Genomic DNA, 25,895 nt, shown 5'->3' with positions numbered 1-25,895 from the left:
GGACGGTAGTTTACTTGAATTTAACTGAAAGACAAGTTAGTAAGTGAGTGAATGAATGAATGAATGAATGAATGAATGAATGAATGAATGAATGAATGAATGAAGGAAGGAAGGAAGGAAGGAAGGGAGGAGGAAAGGAAAACTCCTTTTATTGCCATGTTGAAGGCGTAAGTTTTTTTCGGAGGCAGTCACAAAGACAACTCAAGCGATCATTCGATTCTGTGGTAGCAGAAGAGACATAGCAATCGTCATTCTATAATCAAATATTTTACCGGCCTAGCGGATCAAGCTAATCTTCAGCGAAGTGTGGCACGTTGTATTATACAAGATAAATTGAAACGCCCATTTAAGATAAGCGTATGCAATTCTGGTTACCTCTTGTTTACTGTGGAATCTAAACAGAATGCCATGGAAAGTTACTAAGATTAAAACTGTTTTGAAATTTGGTATTTCGAATACACGCCGATGCTTATAAACACTCAGCTCACCCACAACAATAAAAGCGTTTGCATGTCCTTCCTGTTAAGGGCAAGAATACGGTTGCACTCTCATGCATTCAGGAAAACAAACTGCATATGGCATTTCATTTTTTTTTACGGCAGTTCGTATGAAACCCAAGTGGAACTACTAAAAGCTGCTTTCTTTTCTTTCCACTGCCAGCCATTATTTCATATAGTATGCACAGTTACACACATGGTGGAATATTCTGTTTCACTATGGAAAAATTTGATCGCGGCCCATGATTATCGCATATGGCGTTTAACGTCTGTTTTACACCTCCTTCCCCCAAACGGACATGCCAGTAAAAGTAAATCGCTGGCCCTGACAGACACTATAGAATGTTCTAGCATGCAGACACTATATAGGAATCTTTCTGGAACCCGGCTATGGTGAGTAAAATGTGGATCGATAGCGACAGGCGCATTTATACCTGGGTAAATACCTGCAAGAACTGACGCCTCGTTAGATACAAAAAAGCGTTTGCGATATCCCTTGCCACGCGTTGGCTTTCACTTCCACTTGGCTTTCAGCTCACGGTCACCCGTTGTACTGATCGCTGTATAGGTAGAACTCAGTTTGTCACCGGTTTAGAACTCTTGCTGTCAGTGAAAACGACGCCGAAGTGAGTATGCGTGTATATTCGTCGTCATTCAGTTGTGATTCAAAAGGCTTCATGTGCCGTTAAAGAGACCATATAGTAGGCAATAGAACGTTAGCCAAAAAGTTCTATATGTGCATTGAAAAAGGCTCTGAATGGATTTGCAGGTTTCGTATTCCTCTTTTCAGCTAAATAAAAACGTGTTGAAAACTTGACAATCAATAAATTAATCAAAAATGGGCAAAGTCTTCGAAAAGTTTTTTTTTTAGAATGTTGCTTTTAGAGGCTGAAGTGGGCCTTTACTGGGAATTCCGAAATGTTGCGTTATAGGCTGCTCTACGTCTTTATAAGTAAACGACTTGCTCGTCTGAGAGGTATGTCCAGCCAAGCCGAAATTAGATAAACACCGAAATGAACTATGGAAAGCGAATGACAAAAACAAATAACGAAAAATGTGGTCGAATAATTTAACCGCACCACGTTTACTGGAACCCAGATCAATGTGTCCTTCACGGTTGCATATATGTGACAACACCTCGTAGCAATTAAGCGGCATTGTCACAAACATTTCAACCCAAGGAAACCAGAACGAAACCTCACTCCTTGTTTATTTACAAAGTAAAGAAACACAAAAACAGAACAATGGGTTGGAATGTGCTTCTTAATACAAAGCAGACTAGATTAACTTGGAGATTCTTGTTTGACGCCATGGTGACGGGGTTTTAGGTCAAAGCACGGAAAGTGTCTGGAGAGCAGTGATGTTATCCTTCTTTGGGTGTCACTTCCTTGCCTGCCGCCTTCTCCGTCTCATGCAGTCTTTGAATGGTAGTCACCTGTGCTTGTTTGTTTGTGAACAACACATGCATTCCCGCTTCACAGAGGAGAGACTTTTTTTGAGGTTTCTCTCATGCAGGAATGCCTTCACAGCCCCTCGTCACAGGAGCATCGGAACCACCCGAGTGGCACACCGACTGTACCTTATCAGGACTTATCAGCAAGCTTATCAGCAAGCTTATCTACAGCACCTGTGTTGCTCCACTAATGTTTCGATGGTTTCACTTGCTCCCGGTTATCTAGGTTTGTGAAAATATAAAAAATGTGTCTGGCAATGTAACGTTGGTTCCTTCTACATACATATCGGAATATTGAATTCGCTCTGCAAGACCTGATATCAACTCAGAAGAGTAGGCACCAAGGTATTTATAATCGTTATTTCTTCTTCGTTTCCTTGTCACATAATATCATATAATTACGTCGCGCCAAGGATATTGTTTTGCAGGCCAAGACGTACGTTTTCAACACCGGCAGGAAAGTGTTGGTTGTGAAATCTCTCAGGAAAACGCGCTGTCTCCTGCACACAAACGCGTCAGCCCCAAAATTCATCCCTCAGTTCTCATACGACAAATAGTGGCCACGTGTTCTAATGCACAACCAAGAATTTGGCAACGCCAGGTCAATTGCTTGCCTGGGATTCTCGGTTTAGGCCGCTGGCTGAATTCTGGGTTTAGGCCACTGGCTTTGTCATCCTGATTTCAGGGGCGACACGCGATGTGGTGTATTTTCGTAGCTACGTGAGTTGCAGATTGCTCGCGTTGCAGATCATTTTAGTTCGCTAAAGAAGAGAGAGAAACGTTCGACGACCAAGTAACCTTAGCTAGAAAAAAGGAGAGAGCAAGAAGCTTACGACAACCGAATAACGTTCTAATCCTCTCTCGAGCGTGTCTGCAAGCGCGAAGGCACGGAATTTATTATTTGGATGACCGCTGGTTGAACTCTCGCAAATTAAACAGTTTCAATTTCTATGTTACTTTACTGCATATTTAGTTTGGCACCTGCTCGACTCACGAAGAGATCCGCGGCGCATAAGATGGCGTGCTCTCGAGGAACCCAATAGGCACAGTTCACGAAAGACTATCTTCGGCTTCATGCTTAGCAAGATCTGTTACGTTGTGTTATGTAATAGTGGCCGAACTTCTTTAAATTACCCTGAGTTGTATAGAAGGAGTCATTGCGTCGGATTGTCAAGCAGATTGTTATAATCATCCATGGCGATGCGATGAACCGAAATTTCGCTTCGAGAAACCAAAGAGATGGTTTGCCTGATTAAAAAACCACCTGAAGTAATCTTGACCACAATCGGCTCTTGGCTCGCTCGATACTGTACGACGTAGGCCTTGTCCGCTTACTGTTCATCATTAGAGCTTCTGAAACGACCAAAGCTATGTCACGCTTTTTGGCGGGGATTCTCAGGCAGTGGGGCGTAATATTTGTCCACGGACTGCCGGTACTCTCGTGGTCGATGAAATTCGCGAAAAGCTTGAACCTGCAGACACGCCTGTAGTTATAGCCAGTGTGTAGTATCGTCTATGTTTGTCAAGTGTCGTCGTCTTACCCCGTGTACTCCTGGTCTGCGTAGACAAAGCTTAAGCAAAGTTACCGTTAGCATGTCTCTAGCTGGTCAGAGTATAGTATCGTCTAGGCTTTCATGTGGCGTGACATAGTCATTGTCCGCTTACTCCCGGTCATCTCGCATTCTATAAACGCCTCAAAACTTCAAACTTGCTAAAGTCGCTCCAGTTTGCCACTCTATAATATCATCTGGGCTTGTCGGGTAGCGTGACGTAATCTTTGTCCGCGTATTCTTGGTCTTCCGCGTCGTCGGAGCCAGCGCCTGCACTTGTCGTCTGAACGACGCCGACGGGTCGCGAAGAGTCTTCCTCGTAGATGAACGCGGCGTCGTAGACGGGCGCTGCGGGCGCCCGCAATGATGACAGGGGACGAGCGTTCTGAAGACGTGGCTCGACGTCCACGTCTTGGAGGAGCCACAAGGCGCGTCCCTTGGACGAGGACGCCTTTGGCGGCTCGGCTTGGCACACGTGGTTCTGGCAGTAGTAGTCCTGGCGTCCGTCACTGTGGCACCAGGTGCCGTCCGGGAAGAAGGACCCGCTGAGGTCGTTCAGCTCCGTCCGCGGCGTGTACCAGGGCCCGTTCGTGATCTTGCAGTAGACGGCGCATGCCTGCCACGGTCGGGCTGCTTCGCGAAAAGGAGAGACAAGAGTTGCGCGCAAATCAGAGATCTCACACGGGCAGCACCATGATAGCAGTGAATAATGGCGCGCGGTGACGAGTTTGTACCGGGCGCTCTTTCTCTTTTTGGCAGCATTACGCAAAGTCATACGCACACGATCTAATCACTAACTCACAGAGCTATGCTGCTGAACATGACCTTCACGATGTTCCTGGCGACAACCTGAAAAATACAGGGAGGCTGGGCCAGCTTTGAGATTAATAAGTTCTAGCTGCTGAGCACGTTACCGATGATAGGGACAGCTGAAAACATGCTCACACAGTCCATGTATGTTCCTGACTTTATGTACACACACAGCAACCTTTTCCTATTTACGCCTTCTAAATACGCGTTCTGCAGTTCTGCCGTTTTTCACTGACACAAGTCGTGTTATAGTCACGCTATACTTAGGTACGGAGATGGTCATTGATCTGAACAGCACCGCTCTGTTATAAAAGCGTCAGTTGATTAAAAATGCACTGCAAGGCTCGCTAGTTTAACATGGTGATATTTTTTCAGCACAAAGAAGGAACAACTGAGTAGACAAGGTAGAGCTTTATCCTGTCTTGGCTATTCTGTTCTCCTGGGTTTGCACTAGAAAAGGGCACATGCATCATCATCATGCATCATCATCATGCATCATCAGCCTCGTTACGCCCACTGCAGGGCAAAGGCCTCTCCCATACTCCTCCAGAAACTCCAGAAAAGGGCACAACTAGCGTTAACTTAGCTTGCGCCTGATCCTACAATGCAGTCGCACTCACTCGGGTTGTGTCTGACTTGGGCTCCTTTTGAGGATAGGTCCCGGACGAGGGTTTTCCATTCAGCGCATTTGCGACTTGCGTAGACCACAGGGTTCTCCCGATGCTGGCAGATCTGCGCAGAATTGTTTGCGAACACTTTATAGCTGAAGCAAGAGCCTTTGCCATCTTGGCAAACACACGTGAAAACCTCGTTCTCTAGATTATACTATGTAACCAGGAGAGCCACCGGTCGTTGCAAAAAGAAGTCCAAAATATTGTGAGCATATCGTTATCTGGGTCCCTTTAGGTACGCAAGGAAGGCGTGCCATTCGTTAAACGAAATGGGAGCTGCACGTCCACGCGATAATAATTTCCAGTCGTCAAGGAAAAGAGCATTGGGAAGTGGTAACTATGGGGAACGCGATTCAGGAAACCAAAATGCTGCAGATATAAGTATGTTTGCACTAAACATAACAAAATAGATAAAACGACATACGTGCAAGCTAGGTTTTAACAGGTGTTGCTGTAATGCGGTGAACCTAACAGAGACGTTTCGTGTCGCACAAATGCTCCGTGATTAGTACAAGCTATCGAAATATGGTAAAGGCACCATAGATCTACGGATTAATTAGCTTGTAAGAGTTTATTCGTGAGGTCTGTCTTTCGAAGGTAAGTAAAGTGAATAAGCGCTATCTTCGTTGTTTGCGCTGCCATTGCTCTGCAAATGCCGCGCTTACCGCTCTTGAAGCACATCATCCCTCTTTAAAAATGGTCGTCATTTTAACTAACTAACTAACTAACTAACTAACTAACTAACTAACTAACTAACTAACTAACTAACTAACTAACTAACTAACTAACTAACTAACTAACTAACTAACTAACTAACTAACTAACTAACTAACTAACTAACTAACTAACTACTTTATCACGTTACTTGCCCCAAAAAGCACTACCTTCTTAGTAAGTGCAGGTAGTAAAATGATGGTTAGTACTTTCAATACCTGCTGAAGCTAGCAAAAAGCACTAACTTAGTACTAACTAAACACTATACCTTAGTAGTGAAGTTAGTAACCCAATTGAAGTATAATTACCAACAATACAATGGGGCCTATCTGATTTATAAGTGCCGCTCGAATTTGCATACGAAGTGGATGGTATTGTAAAAGCAAAGGAAGTAATATATATATATATATATATATATATATATATATATATATATATATATATATATATATATATGAAAAAGAAAGAGAACCACGTTGTTTCGCTATATATTAAGGCATAAATTAAGGGTACGTATACGTAACGCTTACCACGGACATTAAGGCGCAATAACTCCGGGTAAGAGTGCACTACTTATCTCCAAAAAGCAACGATACGCAAGAACACAACTATAGAACGACAAAGATGCCACGGGCTCTTCTTCAAAAAGCACCTTCAAGAGTATTTATAGCCCTTGTTCAAGGGAGCACATGTGACACCGGTGAGCACCTATGTATTTGGTTAAATAATCAGAGCTTTGTGCATAATTTTTTAGGGCCCACTGTCTGCATATATGCGTTCTACGACGTCGCACCTAACTGTTCGTCCAACATAATGAACAACACTACAGTTTATTTCAAATTTGCAGAAGACTGTCACAATGACAGTACAATAGGCCACAGCCTGAGGAGGTATTGGTGGCTTAGTAGTTACTTCGTAAAAACTACTAAGAAGCATTTCTGGATAGTAAAGGTAGCACTTACTAGCTTTACTAGCCGTACTTTACTCTGTACTTTACTAGTACAGACCGACTGAGAAAGTAGTAAAACACATAGTAATTTAGTAAACATGTGCATTTACTAGCCATCTAGTAACATTATTTTTAATATTGATGAATAAGAAAAAAATTTTTTGATACCATATATGACAGTTTATGAGAGTTGTATGAGAGTTATATGAGAGCTATATGAGAGTTACTTATATGATACTGACTGTTTCAGCTGCGTCGCGCTACGGTCGCTGACCCTCGTGCATTTGTAAACTTCTGCGCGTGAAGCTGTCCTCTTTCTCAACAGAGTGCGGCCGCGGTTGTGCAAACAAACACGCACACAAGCACACACACGCAAGCAGACACTCACGCACGCACACGTGTGCGCTGCACGCACAGTCCTGTGTGAATATAAAGCAGGATCCGTGCATCACGGATTGACCTCGAAACGTTTGGCAAAGACTGCAGCTTTGTATCAGTTGCTCGTCGCTGCAGACAGCGACCAATGTTCGAGGACCGACAAATGCGCACGTGCTTTAGATACTCTCGATGTAGCCCGAAGAGCGTAACGTGTACGAATATTACAGGATTAAACGCTTACGGCAATCACGTACAGGCGAAAGTAAGATTCAACATCTCCAGAATGAGCTTTAATCATAAGGGACAGGTTAAGTCGTAAAGTCGTAATTAGGAGCTCGACGTGTGCCAAGCGAGAACTAATAGCACCATACATATGTTCGCGTAATAAAGGGCCCTAACAAGGCACTGGCGAACGGAACAGAACGCAAGTGCCTTAATGCGTAATCACACTTGTCTGTGGCCTGACAATCCATGGTATCCACCTGTGAAACTACTGTAAGGGACCACTGCACGAGTTGCTCGCGGGGTTGACAACGCAGATCAGCTTACGTTTTCCTCTTTCGTATAAGACATAGAGATTCTGTAATGGCAGAAAGGTGGAGAAGGCGCCCTGAATGAGGTTCCTCTGGCCTGCTACTCCACGCTAGGTAAAGTGAATTTGTCTTATTTCATTAGGTATCGCCAGATGCTCACTCGTTCGGGTGCGTGAACTGAAGCACGAGTTATACGATCACGGCATGGCGGGCAGTTTCTGTCGTGGAGCGTCAGACTCAATCCAGCCGTAAACAGCCACAACCGTTCAGTTTGAATTGGGTGAGAGAGGGAAAGGTCCACACATCTTGCCGTGAATTTCGAGTTGCTCACTGTTTTTGTTGATTGGCTTTGACATTCAGAGCGACACGTTGACATCAGCTGACGAAGCTGTCAGCTATGCACGTCAGCTCATATATATACCTTGAAAAAACTGTGCTCCGGTGGTAGAATAGTGAAGACACGTCGGGGGATATAAAACCGTATGCTTCTTTTTTTTTTCCTAGAATAAAACATCTGTCACGTAGCAACTGTTCATTGAAGGAGGGAACTGAAGGAACGAGGCAAAAAAATTGAGGTTGGCTGTATTAAGGATGCAAAAGCAGTGAAGTACGTGAAAGGTGTTGTGCGTGCTGCAGAAGGTTCACGGGCACTTGCGTTACAGAAATGACGTAACCAGATACAAAACGCACTGTTATTCACGCACACGAAAGCTTGCACGCTTAACTCATGCTGCAGCTAATGGGAGTCTTACAGTCTGAATTTGCAATCGTGCTCACTCTCTAATCCTAGCGTAGCAAGAACTTAGCCAAATATGCTTACCATAAAAGGTGCCTCTTTTCCAACCCTTAGGTGGAGAAAGCTCCAAGGACAATGGATAGCTGTACCATGTTGGACAATGGCCGCGTTGGAATGCTAGCACTTTGCCAGGACAAGTATGTCGAAGACAGTGGCTCAAACTCGGTTGGCATGCCAACTGCACTGAACTAAGCGTGAGTTGCACACAAAATGTGAATAGATATGCGCGCGAAAGCTCGAGGTAATTATGCCCGATAGAATGCAGCAATCTGTCGTACTTCGAGATCATCTATAGAGATACTCGCATTCTTTAAATTTCTGAACGACATCGCAAGCGGGACACCTGCTTCCAGACGTTCGTTCCGAGAAATTTCAGCAACAGGTAGCGTGGGCGCTGTATCTCTTCGGATTGTATTGATACGAACGGCGTGCGCGAAGAGCAAAGGACTGCGATGCGCACGGAAAAAGGTGGGTTGCTGCTCTCCCTCTCAAACTGAAGAAATATAGGGATCACATTTTGCAAAGGTTCTTTTTTCGCCACTCCATTATTGCTGGCCTTACGTGCTTGGTCAATGGTATTCATGTTTTTTTTTCCTGCACCAGAGTTTACTTCAACCGTACTCCACACTCTCTCGAGGATCACCGTTTTAACGATAATCAAACTGATCAGACAACAAGCAACAGTAGCCCAGGTAAGAATGAATGACTCTGACTCGGCCAACGGACAGATAATGTGAACGTAGGTTGATTTCTACGTACAGAGCATTCCTTAGGCCACATAGCTACGAATTGAAGGTCGTCTTTGCAATTAACTGGCTTCGGGCATCACTGCACTAGTTACGGATTGCATGTGAGGCGTCACAGTGGTTTATAGTTTAAGAGAAACTACCCTAACGACAGAAGTGCGGTATCACTAAGAGTAAAAAAGTGCGACGTAAAACAAGCAAAATGAGAAACATGAAGCTGGTCAAGATTTAAATGAAAACTTTTTTAAAATGCCGGAATTATAGGGGTGAAATAGTTCTTTTTCTTTTAATGTCGTATAGTTCACACCTGTTGCAAACGTTCTTTCTTGAAGTTTCGCAGTTTTAGGTGAGATTATAGAAAAAAGGCAGCTTAAATAAATATCTGCGCCCAATGGTCGCTACAATTCAAGTTCAAGCGTAAAAGAAGTGACTCGAATCAGCTCAGCCGTTTCTTAACCAAAGCATTTAGTCATCGCAAATGTAGCGGTTCGAGCGCTGTGATGTACGAAATCAAATTACAGCAATTTACAGTAGAGTACTTTCCCAACAGGATGTCTTCAATGACAGCAGTGAAAACTAATCGTATACACTGAAACCACAGTTCAACTCTGAGAGCGAAGAGTAATTGCTTCAATGGCCATGAGAAACACGTTCTTTTTTCAGCGGCTGACTTTCCTCTTATACGCAGTGCGAAACGAAACGCTTGTGAAGGGAGAACAATTGGCTCATTTGTAAAGTGGCAAATGCAGGTATCACGGGCTTTCTTACAACAATGATTTGATTGGAAAGAACTTTCTCTCCCGGAAAAACGCCTCGTGCGCTTAAAGTTCTAGCTAAAAAAAATTACATTGCTTCCTCCTCAAAAAAAAAAAAAAAAAAAAAAAGAAAGAAAGAAAAAGAAGAAAGAAAGGAACGAAAAGAAAACCTGAAAACCTGTATGTGAAGATATACTGCGAAGTATCGAAACCTTGTTTTGCCGCTTTCGCCTCGGTGTGTCCAACCTAAATCACTTTTACAGTGAAGCTGTACATAGCTACTCTCCGGTGATGTCCCTCCGTCTACGTGTCACGTCAACAGGAAAAAAATTTTCGTTTCCAGTTTCTCGCGAATGCTCTGTAGTTCTCAATCTGATGCAGGCATCTTTGAAAAACATTATCCTGAAATTGACCGCTAAGACGATTCTATCCTTACGCCGAGTTTCATTTGCATGTCCTAATTATAGTTAGTTCACAGTGAAGTCTTAAACGTTACAGAATTCCGGTCTGCTGTCACTACATGGCCTTCTACGGAGCGAGAATGGTTACAGAAAACGATTGGATCTCATGCTTCATCAAAACTATACTGAAACAAATTATATAACAATTAGCTGCTAGGACGACTCTAACAATACGCCGACTTTCATCTACTTTTCACTATTACGTAGTTCGTAGTGAAGTTGGAGATATTGTGGAATTCCCGTCTGCCATGCGGTGGTACTTGCACGCGTTACTACTTCATAAAGGAATAAGATTAAACCACTCTACACTCAAAAGATGCATCCTTTGTCTGTGTCCATCAGTAGTAGTAGTAGTAGTAGTAATAATAATAATAATAATAATAATAATAATAATAATAATAATAATAATAATAATAATAATAATAATAATAATAATAATAATAATAATAATAATAATAATAATAATAATAATAATAATAATAATAATAATTATTATTATTATAATACCTATGCATACATAAGTGCGTCGATTGAGGTGAAACACACCAAGACGCACCACAGCTTCGCTGCTCGTCCTCTTCCACGGAGTGGAAGGGCTGATGAATTGTTTATTTAAAATGTATCGCGCAAGCTCTGCGTCGTGGCTGCGCGGAGGGGTGGACGAAGATGCAGTCCACGTGTTCTTGGACCGCTCGCTGTATGCCCGGCCAAGGCAACAGCTCACGAAAGTTCACGAAATCACGAAACTTGGGGCTCTGGGCAATGCGGACAATACCTGCCACACGGCAAGTATAGTGGTCTTGAAAGGACCCATTTCATTGCAGTGAAATCTTTCTTTTTTCTTTTTTATATGTAAGGTACAAACACGCGCCCGAAATACCAGCGACGATTGTATGCAGCGATTCAATTTCGTTGTTAATGTTCCTTCTCTTTTTTTTTATTTCAGCCTTGTACGTATGAGTATTTGTGCGTGTTAAAGTGTCACTTTTGTTATCAGTTTTTTTTTACGTATGTGTTCTTAATGCAAACACTTTTTAAAAATAAAAGTTTAATGGAGTAGCCGGAGATCGTGCTGCTTTCAACCTCTCCAGTTGACCCCATTTAACGGAGCCTACAGGCTCCGTTAAAATGTGCTTTAATTACAGGTATACCTGTAATTAAAGCACGTCTTACAACACAGCGCTCGGCACCGTGCTCAGCATAAAATAAATTTACGGCAGAAATAATCTCACGATGAGTGTCGATGGTAATGCGAACAGCGATCGAGCGATGTAGCGAATCACCTGGCCTGTCCAGCTCCATGTTTTCCTCCTAATGTGAACAAGAGTAGTGGCTACGCCAGTGTTCTTTCTAATCGAAACCTCTCTCTTCCTGTCTCTTATCGTTGCGCTTAGCATTTTTCGTTCCATCGCTCTCTGCGCGGTCCTTAACTTGATCTCAAGCTTCTTCGCTAACCTCCAAATTTCTGCCCCACATGTTAGCACCAGTTGAATGCAATGATTTCGGTAGGATGCCGGTCATGATTTGATAATGCCAGCCGTATGCAGCATAATATATTGCAGATTGACTTACGGACAAGAGTGCAGCTTGGCCTTGTTGCTACATAACACCCGAGCAATAGTGCAAGCTTGAGACCGGAACAGAGGAGGCCTACAACACAAGCGCTAACACGTCGCTCCTCGTTGTGATTTGGAAGGTTTCTGTTATTTCTGCGGCGAATAGCTGGCAATGCTTAGGTAAAACGGCTGTCTCGTTGACTAACAACATAGTATTACAATTCAAACAATATTTCAGAGTTTGTTAGTGAGCGTTTACCTTCTCCCCTTTTCTCTCTCTCTCTCTTCTTTTCACGAGCGTTCGGGAGGCACTGTAAATTTTTTCTCGGCGCATATCGACCGCAATGGTTAGGCCAAGGTGTTACGTAAGCAGTACAAACCATGTACTGTATGAAAACATGCATGATCCGCGTATACGGTATTAAACTTCTGTGGTCTTTGTTTTGTCCCTGTTTGTTGCCTGAAGTGAGGAAGCAATCATTCCACTTGCCCTCGCGAAAGATGAGATGAATTTCTTTCTTTTTGTTATTCGCGTCAAGTCGTCTATTTTATTCACTGGGACAAACGTCAACATCGACCAGGCTCTGCCACCAGCACTGTTGTACGCCGTGCGATGGTCTGGTAGACGCTGCGCGGTAGCTAAAGTATGTCTACAGAATGTCTATAGAATGTCTGATGGTTAGGAAACTGGCATGCCGGCGAGGCGATCACGGGATCGAAACCGGCGCTTGTGAGAAAGCTTTCCTAATTTTTATATAATCTCGCGCGACTGACAACAACGTATAAAACATCTCAACGTCTTCTATTACAGCTGTCGGTGCAAATCCTAACTGGAAACCTGCGTGGAACGAAAAAAAACCGTACCACAAAGGAAACAACTTCTTAGGTGCGTCTTTGTTCAACGTTTCACGTTCGTTAGAGAAATGTCTGTTTTGATAAGGAGTTCTTTTCTTGTTTTCCCTCGTGTCTTGTAAAAGCACCGTGTCGCGACAGTAATTTACGGCCGGATTATCGGATGCTGTTGCGGCCGTAGGCCGTAGCCAGTAGGTTTTTCGCGTGTGATGCCGATATGTGTACAGTCGTTTCGGAAACGCTTCGACAGCAGTTTTCACTGTTCAGTGCTCGCTCGAGTACAGCGACTCGCTTCACACGTCCGTATATCGTCTGCCCGAGATACAAAATTCAAGGGTGAGAAGTGCATTTAAATTATGGCCCGCCGTGTAGTTCCCCAACCCTGTCAGCAGCATTTCAACTATAATAAAACAACGGCCACTATTGCCACAAGGGCAAACCACTGACCATAGTAGCAAAGTATAGCGTTGCTCTAGAAATTATCAGACGGTCCTCTAAATACACGCGAGTGCGCTAAAGTTTCTGGTGCTCTTAAAAGCTTTGACACGCCTTGTAGAGTTTGTAATGGCGCCATTTGAATTACATTCCTTTCAGATTGTGGGTACTAAAGTCGCTCTCCGCTTTTAAATAGTCTGAGAAGCTTTAAAATCAGAAACATGCGCTGTCAAGGAAATGTTTCATGATTTTTGTTTCCGCGCGGCAATTCTCAAACATTCTAAAAAAAAAAACGCTTCAGTCAATAACATAAAACCTCGTCTGAGCAGCTTTTGCACTTGAATAGTATAGTCCCCACCTTGCATACACGGCATAAATAAACGTACAAGGTACATATATACTTAAATACATGCGGGACGTTACGGCTACGGCGACGCCGACGGCAATAATTCACCTGGTGTGTTCATGTAATTGCTGTCACTGTAATGTACTCTAACAGCAATACTCCCAAGACTCAAATCCCTATGCAGTTAAGGGACAGTGCTGCCGGTAAAGGGTACCTATCTAAAATAAGGACGCAACTTCGGAATGAGGTACAAGTCGCCATTGCCCCATCTGGATGCAGAAGTTAAACGTCCATATACGCTCCTTCGACGATCCATGCAACATGAATGTGGACACGTGGTCGGCATTTAAGGGCACTTGCACACCGAACTGGCTAATATTTGCTAAGGAGCACGCTGGTCGAAGAATATTCCCTATTTTATCTTCTCGATTCCAATGTAAGAACGTAGTCAATTTCTTTCGTGCCGTTTCACGTACCAAAAGCCTCAATATGTCTTTGAAGGACGTCGTAGCAAGGGTTAATTTGAACTCCCACCCTCACCGAGGGGGGCCGATGGGGCGGGGGGCGGGAGGGGAGGTGAGACGAGCATCGGAACCACAGTACTTTAAATTTTTTTTACGTCTCACCCCTGTCGGAACACGGCTGATGAGATTGGTAAACGAACCCGTGACCTCGTACGGAGCCGAGGAACGTCATGGCCTATAGCTCTACTATACCACACCGTGTAAGCGAACACATCAATGTTGATGGCTCTGAATGAAGACAGCACGCTCCGAAACGTGCCGCGCTGCGCACTTGATGAATCGACAGCAAGAAAGAGGGCTCGAAAAAGTGAAGTCGCTTAGAGAGAAATGAAGACACGGGAGCGCACGGTATATGTGGCGTCGTCAGCAACTCTTCGCGGCTTGCGGCGTCTTCCTGCACATCACGGCCATTCCTATCCTGCACTATTGCGGCACTCGCCAGCCCCGGTGCAGGCGGCGACAAAGTGATCGAGCAAAAGCGGGGGGGCAGGGGGGGGGGGGGAGCACCACCACTCCTCGAACGAAACAGTCTTCGGCACCTCGTCATCGTCATTAGAGGCCCATTTACCTCGGAGGCTCGGATATCGCAACTTCGCTAAGCGGCGGCCTCCCATTCGCGGTATGGCTTTACCTGGCACCGTCACCGCGGGCCTCTGTGCAGCTGGACAAAGAAGTTTCGGTGCGCGTGCGTAAAGGCTTTCCGATGCCGTGAGTATATGTGCTTCTATGCTGCCGCCCGCGTATTGCAAGCCTCTGCGGCTCTCGGCTAAATAGCTCCAACACAACACGCTCATTCCTTCGTAGAATGAAAGGAGCGGCAGAGGTCCCTTCTGTAGCGCAACACCCCGTCGGTCTTCGAATTATCGCGCCGCCGATTTACGCCCGCTGCCCGCCTTTTCTCGGGCAAAGGGCGGCGGGCTGTCATGCTCGGAAGGTAGTCTCGACTGAGGCGAAAGAAAAGAAACAGCGTTCGTTAACGCTCGTTACGGATTTCCCGGATTGCGTTAGATCTTAGTTGGGGGCTTTTCTCTTTGTGACCACGTTTCCGGGGAGCATGTAGGGAGCGTGCGACAGGGTGTCCACGAGATGGCGCGTCTCGTGGGAACACGCCGATTGGGCTCTTTCAGGTATATATGCGTCATGACCCATAGCAGGATTGCGAAGGCGTCATTGTGATCTTCTAATTACGCCCGGTGATTCCAATAATCCACACGGCCTAGGAGAGTGCTTTAATTAGGAGCCTGGCTATATAGCTCGAGATGCGTTGTGTTTTCGTTTTATTTAGCTTCAGGAGGGCGCGCTAAGCGCGATATAAGGGAGGCTGAAGCCTCCCTTATATTTTGGTCGTGATTTCAGGAGACTGTGCATGCGGGGGCAAAGGTACTGGCCGGGTTATACTTGCATGACAACAATACGTTTTCTGGCCACCGCGGGGACATCGCGCTTTACTAACTGAAATATGGATGACCTATCAACCATTTACTGCACAATTTTTTGTTTCCTCAACATATTATTCATGGAGTTGTAGGAAAGCATAAGAGTAGCTGCACTCCCATGGAAACTAACTTTAGTGAATTTCGGTGGTTCAAATTTGCAGAAAAAGGGTATGTTGCATATTAGCAAAAACGTGCAATTAAAGAAGAAGTTGAAGGTGAAAGATTTGACTTAGCGCCATTCATACTCAGATGTTTATTTCCAGGTGACAATCATTGGTGCACCTATGATTTAGTGTGGAACAAAAAGAAGCAATTGTATTTGCATGTGCAGCACAGGTGGTTCCCCCACTTCGTGCAGTTCGTCATGCAAATTCCCGTGCAGCCAGGAAACAATGCAGTGTTTTCACGTTATTGTAAAAATTTTGAACATAGAAGCACAGACGTAAGGCTGTGCCCGTGACGACAAGACATGGCAGCGTGCGGATGCACCGCATCCTTCTACACCCCCCCCCCCCCCCAAAAAAAAAAAAAGAAGGAGAAGGAAATTCGACCAGGAAACATCTTGTGCACATATTGAATCGAAACGGACTTACACTCATGGTTGTCGTCCCTCCTGGAAAGGTCGCTGCCTTCACTATCAGGAGGAATTACTCGGCCATAAAAGTGTTTGGGAGTCATTTCACTTTTCCGAAGAAAGTAAACCACGTACACGTTGTTGCATTTGCCCAACATAGCAACGTTCCTTCACCAGGAGCAAACTATTGCGAGATAACAATGTCTTTTTGAATCTACAGTCAGGAGGATGTGGAGCTTAGCGTAAGAATTTTTTTTGCACTTTGACTTACGCAGAAATACATATACAATTGGCTAAACTTATCCGTATCACAGCTCGCGGGCGCGCGCAGCCTCCGCCACGTTCGTTTTGCTAGAAGATGCGAAGGATGAGCACAGTTGGCAGCACAAGGCAGCTCGTTTTTTAGATGAATGTTACGGAATTGCAACTTGTACAGGCAGTTCCAAACGGACTTTGCTTCTGTTTTTAACACCGTTCATCGGAATGTTGCGTAAATGCAACGAGGTGCAGTAAAGGGTTAATAATTGACATACTGACAACCTGCTTGCATGTTTCACATATCGCTTTACGAAGGCACGCGCACGCACGCACACGAGTTAATACTGACCTATTGAAAGCAGTGCGTTGAGTGGGAGACTACTCTCACGGGCAAAACCTGATTAATGCGTAAGCACTCAGAGCACGTGGAACCTACGGCAATCCCCTGTTTGGAGCTCACGAGCCGAAGCCTTTCTTGAGTACTGAAGCAGTCTCGGTCCCAATGGAGTAGATTGCAACGTTGTAAATGCAGCACTTTTTGCATTCTTCACTGAAGCGGCCTTCATCAGTGTGTGTGAATATGCGAATATTAGCTGTATGCTTAATGGACGCCAGGTTTCTTGGAGGCTTGCGCGTTCGTGTCCGTGCCAATTTTTACCAACGTTAGTTTATTATTCGTTGGTTCTTTGCTGCTTCGTTACTACTCTTGCAACAAAAAGAGCTAATGCTTCTAGGAAGGCAGCTTTCTTATACTTCCCCAGTCAATGGTTCTCCCTTCTCTAAAGCCACAGCACAGGTTTTCGTTTCCTCGTTAACGGCCTCATTCGAAAGATTGCATTGTGGTACCCGTTTGTGGCGCAAGAGTTATGGATGCCTTACGTTATATCCCAAACGGCACGGACCCTGCGGGACTGGACAGAATGGTTTGTTAAGCGGTGTCTGACAGCCGCTAAGGAACGCTTCAGGTCCCATTCATTGTACTTGTAGGCGCCGTGTTGCTTTGAACGTTTTGTTTTATCTTCGCAACATTTGGCCGATATACAAGCTTCAAGAATGCTGGTCCCCACCATGAGGTGCACCTAAACTTCACTTTTACATTGTACCAAACTTTTTCAGCCAAGTACTACGCCGTACCACCTCGCTGGATGGACGATAGTGTTTGGGTGATGAATATTTGTACAGTCGACCATGGAGGTTTCCGGGACACTGCATTGCCAAAGCTGAATTCTAACGACGTCTTGGTAGTGCCAGCGTAGGTATCCATCTTCGCGATGACGTCTCACGTCGCCGTTGAAACTAGGTGGCACAACCGATGGAGGTGAGATCGCCAGTAATCTTCAGCTACACGCCCCTACATCTCCGCCAGCCACTGTGTGGCAAAACAAGATTCGTGTTTTAGTGGACTACTTTACTACGCTGACCTTAGTGCACACAGGTGAGAGTGTCGTCGTTATTAGCCTGGCTTTTAAAACCAAACTAGGCCATGGCCGTAACGTGATGTTTCGCTGGGGCAACGCTAATACGTATCGTGCTGCGAGTGGTGAGTTGCTGCGACCTATTTATTTGTGCACCGAAAACGTTTCTTTCCCAGATAACGTGCTTGAAACCGAGCTTGTAGTGCTTGCTAAATCCACTCGCAACGTAATCCTTGGCCCTCATTTGCTACACGAGTCCGGTGCCACTGTTGAATTGCGGTGCCAGCGTGATTTTTCTCTCTACTTTTGCTGGCTAAACTGCTAACTGTTCACGTACTTTCGCCGTCATTTCAAAGTCTTACCAGTATACTTTGCTTATCCAGAGTTCCACTTGCTACTTACAGTGCGACGCCGATACATTTGATGCTATCGTTGAGCCTGTGCCTTCAGTCGTTGTGAAATGTGCTCTCTATGCGTCCTTTCTGTAGCCTACGTAATAAGCTACGCTATGGGGGTCAAATTTAGCCTCCCACTCTGTTGTGTTACCCATTGGTATGGGGTTGCCTCTTTTAAAGCGCACACTAGCCTCAATATAGGCGCTATAATTAACGATAGCTCGCACGTAGCCCGAACGCATGGGGCTGCCCTCGGTGTCCTTGATGACTCATTGCTGTTTCTGAAAATGACCAACAAGTCATTGTTTTCATAGAAGTGTCAGGCCCTGGTCAGTGTCTTTAGCAAGCATGCTTCATTATTCGATTTCAACCAGAAAGCTCACAATATTCGCCTTCCAACTATGCGGGCTCGCCACAGGATCGACATGAAACTGCCGGCTACAGCCTCTTCTATTTTTCTTATGTTAGAACACCCCTCAGCTTCCTTGACACCATTCTGCCTTTTACTGCTCATGCGGACTCTTCTATAGCCCAGGCTCTCTTCCGCGCTGAGGAAGCACGTCGCATAACTCGGCTCCATACGTTGGCACGAATGCAGCGGAGTGAAGCTCCGGACAGAGACAGGTGAGTCGCTACTATAATTCACCTGGTGGTTTGTTGTGCTATCGGAGTCAGAAAGCCAGCGTGTCTTGTTACCATGCCGATTGCTACCTGATCACTGCGTGGTCGTTCAATGGACGGTGGCGACGTGCGATGGCGAAGAGGACAAGATCGGGCGACGCGGCCGCGAATGCCGCATTCCAAGCAGATCACGCGGCGCACTGTCAGCAGAAGGATGATAACAGGCCCGGCCGTCTCACTCTTGAGAAACCGCAGGTGGTCGCGGGAGTAACCGTCGTGGAAATAGTAACCGGAACGCGCGTTTATAGTAGGGTTTGGCACTCTTGGACGAGACGCGCAGTTGTAGACAACTTAAGCACTTCCTCTATGTACGTCGTGCAGGCTTTCACCGCGAACGTGAGCTCTCCGCATTAGCGCTTGCTGTGCACGCTTCTCTTTCGCTGTTGGATCCCCGAAGCACTTTTTGATTTCATCTATGACCTCCTTCAGCGTTGTGAAACTGTCCTCCTGGTTTTCGTGCCCCAAAGACGCAGTTCCCTTGGGGAAGAAGGCAGCGTTGTTAAGATGAGCGGTGGCATTCCAGCCGTTGCACCGGCTCGCTCGTTGCTGAGTCATACGTCCACATTTTCCACCGCCTCCACGGCTTCGATGGTTCGTGGCTCGATGTGAGGCTGCAATGGAAAGAGGGCGGATGGTTTTCGCTGGAAAAAGGTAGATGCTTGTTGCCGTCGGAAGCCATCCCTGTTGGCGAGCCGGCGAGCAGGCGACTTCGTCGAAGCTTCACGGATTGCGCTGCAGTCGTTTTGTCATTGTTCTTCGGGGGCACCGTTGTTTTACCCTGCACCTCTACCAAAACTGTTACCACTGAGAGCGCTTATTTCGTCCCTATTCTTCCGTCCTTCCGTCCTTGCTGTCGCTATACGGTAAAATTCACAGCCTCGACTTTAGAGTCTCAGCGTGCGGGAACATTTTAGCTTCCACATTCATCGATTAAATTAGAGGAGCAATGCCTTAAAAGACCAAAAATTTACATTGACTGTGGAATGCTCTTCCCGTGAGCTTTTGCGGACATTTGTAGCTATGAAGACGCTGCTGCGATACTTGAAAGACACGGGACTTTCTGACAAATTGTGACAGTACACTGTGTGGCGCAGGACTGTACGGTGACACTGCGTAAGACTAGGAATGCCTTTGCGGGTTGCGTGACAGTGCCCACAGAAATAGTTCGTGTGTACGTGCGTGTGTGCGCTTAGGTTTTTTTTTTTCCTTTTTTTTATCCTTCTTTCTTTCTCACCTATTGCATCCCCTTTCCCCTCCCCCAGTACAGGGTAGCCAACCGGAGATAATCTCTGGTTAACCTCCCTGTCTTTCCTTTGCCTTTCTCTCTCTCTCTGTACCGTACTTCCGAGATCTCGAATAACTGACTCGGCGGTAAGTTATGGCTGCTAAGGCCACAATTATCACTGACGTCTCACGGGCACACAGTACTAGGAGCGAGCCCCGGGCCCAGCACTCACCTTGGAGTCGTCGCAGAGCCTCGTTCTGACGGAGTCCCCGCGACATGTGTTGGCCGTGTTGCGCGGCTTTGGCCGGTCGCAACGGCGACGATCCCGGCTGAATCCCTTGGCGTTGTCCAGGCAGCCAGAGTGGCAGGAGTCACGTCGCCAGGGACCCCACCCGCCAGCCACAGTCTTTAGGGAGCCCGCGCGGGCTGGCATGCACTGACCGTGAAGGCACCACTGCGCATGCGTAGAGAATGTTTATTAACTAGACTTCAGGCTCGGTACTTTGCTCGTTTATTCTCCGACTAATCTAGTCTCAATAATATCTGTTTTCTGCTTGCCCTATTGCAAACTGGTGGCATCCATTGCAACATAGAACACACTCCACGACCGCCACCACCTCAACCGTCAGTAGCAATATTCACATCTTGCCATCAAATGCTGCACGATGGCGTCAAATTACTAATCTAATGAAATTCAAGACACACGTCTTCACGTGCAGTTTGAATAATAAGTGCAGCTTATTTCGTGCGAGTTCCTACTTTTTCGTTGGGCAGTAATGCAACAGAGGCAGCATTTGACACCAACAAAGTGATCTCTTAAGCCGTAAAATACCATTACGTAGCCACGATAACTTGAACTTCCCAGTCATTAGATCACATGGACAGAAACACTCCATGTATGGCTCGTATGCAGACAGCAATGTATCTAGTGCTTAACTCAGAAGGTCACTTTTCCGGCGTTGTGTGTGCGTTTTTGAAATTCCAGACATCCTTTGACTTTACTGTTTTGCTGCTTGACGCGAAACAGTAAAGCTTAATTGGCTCAGTTTAGTCGGGCACGAGTCCCCAATTTAACGGTAGATGTCGTCGCGCGCTGATTAGTTGAGATAGCAAAATAAACCCGCCCAACGATCTGAAACCAGGGTGAACTTTAGCAATAACATGTCTTAGGAAAAGAACACACCGCTGCGAAAACAACAACGCACGCTGACGCTGCCAGGAGCGAGCAGCAGTGGAGCGCAGTCAATAAAGGGTCGATGGACAAGAGCACCAATACCGATAACATTCCTAAAGGATGTTGTTAGCGTAACTTTGTGGTCATATCTAGCAGGCAGGCTAGCAAGCGAGACATGATCGATTAACCCCCGAACTGTTCAGTGATTGATCCCCGAACGAAGGAACAATTTCACAGTAATGGCAGCGGCAATTAGGTACCACTTGTCATCGTTGAATCGAACGCACCGGCATAAAATATGCCGGTACCAATATCGCCATCGTTCACTGTTTCCTGCAAAGGCATTCCTTAGGTATAAATGCGCCTGGTTCTACAGAACCTACAGAAAAAAGCATACTTCAGAACAGCAATCAAAACTATAAACGCAGTCCCACTCGTACTTCCCAGGCGAGAGTAAAATACGCGTGGTGGAGCTCCTTAAGATAATTTTTCGTGTTTATTACTGGTTAGAATGCGGGCAGGAGGTTTGTCGAGATCCTTCAGTTGCACACTAGGGACTGTATGAGGCTTTCGCGAAAAAAAATTTAATTTAGCGGTTTTAGAAAACCAAAACCATGATCTGATTATGACGTATGCTGTAGCGGTGGACTCCGGATTATTTTCGACTACTTGGGGTTCAATAACATGCACCTAAATTAAAGTACACCAGCATTTTGGAATTTCGCCCCTATAGAAAATGCGGCGGCCGCCGTCTCCGGGATCAACCGTGCGACATATAAGCTCAGCCGGGCAGTGCATGCCATAGCCCCGAGGATACCACGGCGGGTATTAAACTTTCATACTTCGAAGGAAAAAGGAAAAATGTACATTTACTTAGAGCACTTAGTGTTAGAAGAATAACTGCCTTACACCAAGGGTAATTATTCCTATGGGTCGATGCGACAGACCAGCACGCAATTTGCACGGACGAGTGAGGCCCATGCCATGCATTATCACAGTGGACGGCGCACTAAGTTAACACGATAAACGCGGCATGCCAACAAGGATGTCACGTGACATTTTACAGCACAGACTAATTCGCCTTGAAGCTCACACACGTTGTGGTCGCCGCAGAATGTGCCGTCCAGGGCCGGTCCGGCCTTGTAGTAGCCTTGACGATTGTGCGTCCTGCAGATGACTTGCTCGCAGACATTCTGAAAAAAGAAAGAAAGAAAAGAATAGGATAGAGAGGTACAAGTGTCAGAGCTTAAGTGTGTTGGATATGCGCAATTTCAGTATTTTTTCCTCGGAGTTCAATAAACTAACGCTTATGAGACTTGTGTTGTACAGCAGGGCATCGTGGTCTCGGAGAAATATCTTGCATTGGTCGTGGGCATCCCATTCCTGTCCGGGAAGACTCTGTGGGTCCTCTAGGTCTGGTAAGCCGGTCACTCCGTCTGGTCTGTTTGACAGACACGTCCTGTCCCTGCGTGACGAAACCCCCGGTGACACAAAGCCGAGGGGCGTCGGTTCTCACTACTCATTTCCATGGCAGCATTTATATACAATTATTTCAATCTCGGACGGTGAAAAGGAAGTGATTTACGCTGTTGCCAACCACGACACGACAATGTATTTTGTTCGTTTGTTTCTGCAGGACAGAGCTGCGGCACGCGAGGGAGCTTTGATGTTCTTCACCGAACTGAATAATTCGCTATTCGGCTAATACGCTTAAAGAAGGCATGGTTCGAGGAGTATCACAGAAAAAGAAAATAAAGGGCGATGGCAGAGTCACACAAGCGTCCGCATATTTTCCCCCATGTTTATTTTGAAAAATGAGAAGATGAGATGGCAAAGTGTTTCTTGGCGTCTTGTGTGATGTAACACCAGTGAGTTTGGTGGTTCGTGGGGGAAACAGACCACTGCTGTGATTTATGACATGGATGCATGCTTGCGCTACAGCCCCACTGTGTTCATCCCACTTCCGCTGTTCAGAGCAGATGCAAGTTTTCGGAACGAGCTTCTATTACTTCAAATAAACGATTACAGACAATTTGTCCACTAGAACGTAATCCGTATTTACCTGGAGATGAGGAAAAAAACACGTTTGCTTGTCGGATTTGTGCAGATTTTCCACGTTCTTGAGTGTTCGTCATATCTTCTTGTGCAACAGTTTGCTATATTGTAAACGTGAAGATCGTTATCGGTATTTACAAACATTATTGTTAGTTCATATTCTTGTTGTCTGTCTAATCAACTCATCCACTGATTTATTTCGCTCTAGTTGTGCGAGCCTCCTTACTTCTTCGTAAATATTGGATTAAGAATAGTTGATGGCTTTACATATAGTTGTTTATATAGATGCTTTTCTTTTTCAGATTGCACTGACATCTTGTATTTTTTTTTCTTCCGCGACGGATACGATCTCCCTTGGGCCCTACAGGTGTTACCGGCAGACAGCCTTGATTTAATTACAGTGTAAGCTCTTATACTGTAAATAAATATAAACTGCCTTACTCTGCATCCTCAACAAGAGGACAACACAAAGTTCACTCTATGAAGTTATAGGATACTGCGCACTTTATGGAAATATCCGATGCATACGTATGTTCAAATAAAGCATGCATCACATGGCGGTTCTCCGTTGCTGAGTATCAAAACTCGAAGGAATGTGGCACGAACCCCATCTTGAGGACGACGAGAGCGCTACAAGCAGACCACGTGGTCTCCCCTTTGGTGCCCCGGCTCGGCGACATGATGAAGCCGTTGGACGGGCAGTCGTTGTGAGGCCAGCCATCGTGCAGCATGCCGAGACTATGCAAATGGCAGCACAAATAACAAAATCACACGTAAACGTTTGGTCAAGTACACGGAAGTCACGTTTGGTCAAGTACACGGTTGGGCAGAAGAGTAAGGAAGATTTACACTCCAAAGGTATGGCCATAGTCTTACTTATCAACTCAAGATAAATAAGACAGTTCGGTGCATCCACTAATATCCAGCCAGTTCTCTCATTCTTATAAAATATTAGGATAGAATGACATGACACTATTATGGCGGGGCGTCGCAAAACAAAACACAATGCAACGTAATATATCGCTATTTAAATCGAATGCGTGTGTGACGCGCAAGAACAGACATTTGTGTGGCCTGACGAGAAGTGCAACCTTCAAGTAGAGCTGAGGCTGGGTCAGACAGTATGCTTGTTATTGCGCCTTCAGGTCAGTGATTGTTAGGCCATAGTTAAAGAACACTGTAGTATAAAATAACAGAATAATTCTTAGAGAGAGATATATTTTGGCGAAATAAATTCAGTGTTTGCAAATTACATTTGTTAAACCATGCTACACGGCGCAGTGACTGAGCGCTTACAGCACCCATGCCATCATGCCACTGTACCTTAGAACGTGGGGGCAGTTGTGGTGTTGCTCCAGACAAAGTTAGCCTGGTGAATTTTAATGTACTGGCAATATCAGCGCCTTAGTTTCGCTTTCCAGATCAGGAACACATTTTAGCACTAGTCCACCAAACCATTGCTATAAAGAAAGGGCAGTAAAACGCTTCACATCGTCTTTCTCCCTGCGTTCACTCATTCTGTGAGCCCTAGTCGTACAGATGTACTTGAGTATCATCTTGGAGCTGTGATTGTGTGTACGCGATCTGTTTATCTCGTTATATATGTTTCTTATATTTCTGCGTCCCCCTACCCTACTCCACAGTGTAGGGCAGCAAACGTAGTTTTCGTTCTGGTTAATCTATCTGCCTTTGCTTTCTTTCTTTCACATCTTTAGAGGGTCTCAATGCGAGCTGTTGACGACTTCGAGACAAGGTTTAAATATGAGCCTTTTTTCATCAGCCCTCGATGTAATGATTATTCACCAAAGTAATTCCCTTTCGAGCTTGACTTGAAACAGGAAAAAGAAAGAGATTCACAAAGCTGGAGACTGAACCTTTACGCTGTTATATTGAGTCAGTAGTGTCTTCCATTTACAACGAAATCGAAGCATTGCTTCGTTATTGCCTGTAGTTTGCATAGGCCGCTAAAGCACGGGACACATTTGCATTGCCATTCTCTTTTTTTTGCTTCATCGTGGGTTCTCATTAAGTCTTCACAGAGCCAAGCCAACCACGTTAACGTAGATTTTGTACACAGGTTTGCCGTACGACACGACTCATTTGCTTACTTGTGTCCAATTTCGTGCGCAGCGACGTACGCTGATGTCCAGCCGGCCGAGGCGTATGGCTTTCCAGCATCGCTAGTCGTGCCGATCTCAGTGATGACACAGCTGTGGTCTCGGTGGCAGACGCCACCCACGGGGGCTAGCCCTAAGGCAAAGAAAACAGTGCATTGGTAGCTGGCATACTTAGACAAAGCGATTCCTGCCATCAAATTTTGGATGTGCAAGGTTTCAAACTATCCCGCTTTGATTTAGCTTGCGCGAATTACACAGTTCCATAAAGTTATATAATACAGAATTACATATTTACACAGTATATATACATGCAACAGTCTCAAGAGATGCCGCTAAAGGCAACAGTTCGCATTGCTGAGCTTCCTCACCCACTTATACAGGGTGTCCCAGCTAAAGTTAGTCAAGCTGCTTAACGAAAAAGAAAACAGACAGAATAAAAAGACGTGGGGCATGATAAAATTTTAAGACCTATACGGTTTTCAGTCGTCAGATCTCTGACGTCCGAACACCGCATGCTTAAAATTCTATCTTGCACTGTG

General features: G+C 45.4%; 1 protein-coding gene across 1 annotated transcript in view; it reads right to left on the bottom strand.

Annotated features, from left to right (window-relative positions):
• Positions 1 to 2,103: 2,103 nt before the first annotated feature.
• The window catches only part of LOC126539459 (A disintegrin and metalloproteinase with thrombospondin motifs 7-like), a 60,534-nt gene continuing 36,742 nt past the window's right edge, over positions 2,104 to 25,895 (bottom strand). The window contains exons 12-18 of the mRNA XM_050186307.3: positions 25,348 to 25,489; positions 23,846 to 23,977; positions 22,490 to 22,649; positions 22,282 to 22,377; positions 20,243 to 20,464; positions 4,931 to 5,042; positions 2,104 to 4,130 (exon numbers count right to left, since the gene is read on the bottom strand). Of these exons, the coding sequence (XP_050042264.2) occupies positions 3,694 to 4,130; positions 4,931 to 5,042; positions 20,243 to 20,464; positions 22,282 to 22,377; positions 22,490 to 22,649; positions 23,846 to 23,977; positions 25,348 to 25,489 (1,301 nt within the window). The 3' untranslated portion in view covers positions 2,104 to 3,693. The remainder of the gene's footprint in view (positions 4,131 to 4,930; positions 5,043 to 20,242; positions 20,465 to 22,281; positions 22,378 to 22,489; positions 22,650 to 23,845; positions 23,978 to 25,347; positions 25,490 to 25,895) is intronic.

The sequence above is a fragment of the Dermacentor andersoni genome, chromosome 11, assembly GCF_023375885.2.
Source record: "Dermacentor andersoni chromosome 11, qqDerAnde1_hic_scaffold, whole genome shotgun sequence".
Taxonomy (NCBI): domain Eukaryota; kingdom Metazoa; phylum Arthropoda; class Arachnida; order Ixodida; family Ixodidae; genus Dermacentor; species Dermacentor andersoni.
Note: the sequence above shows the minus strand (reverse complement) of the source record. Positions and strands in the feature narration are given on the sequence as shown.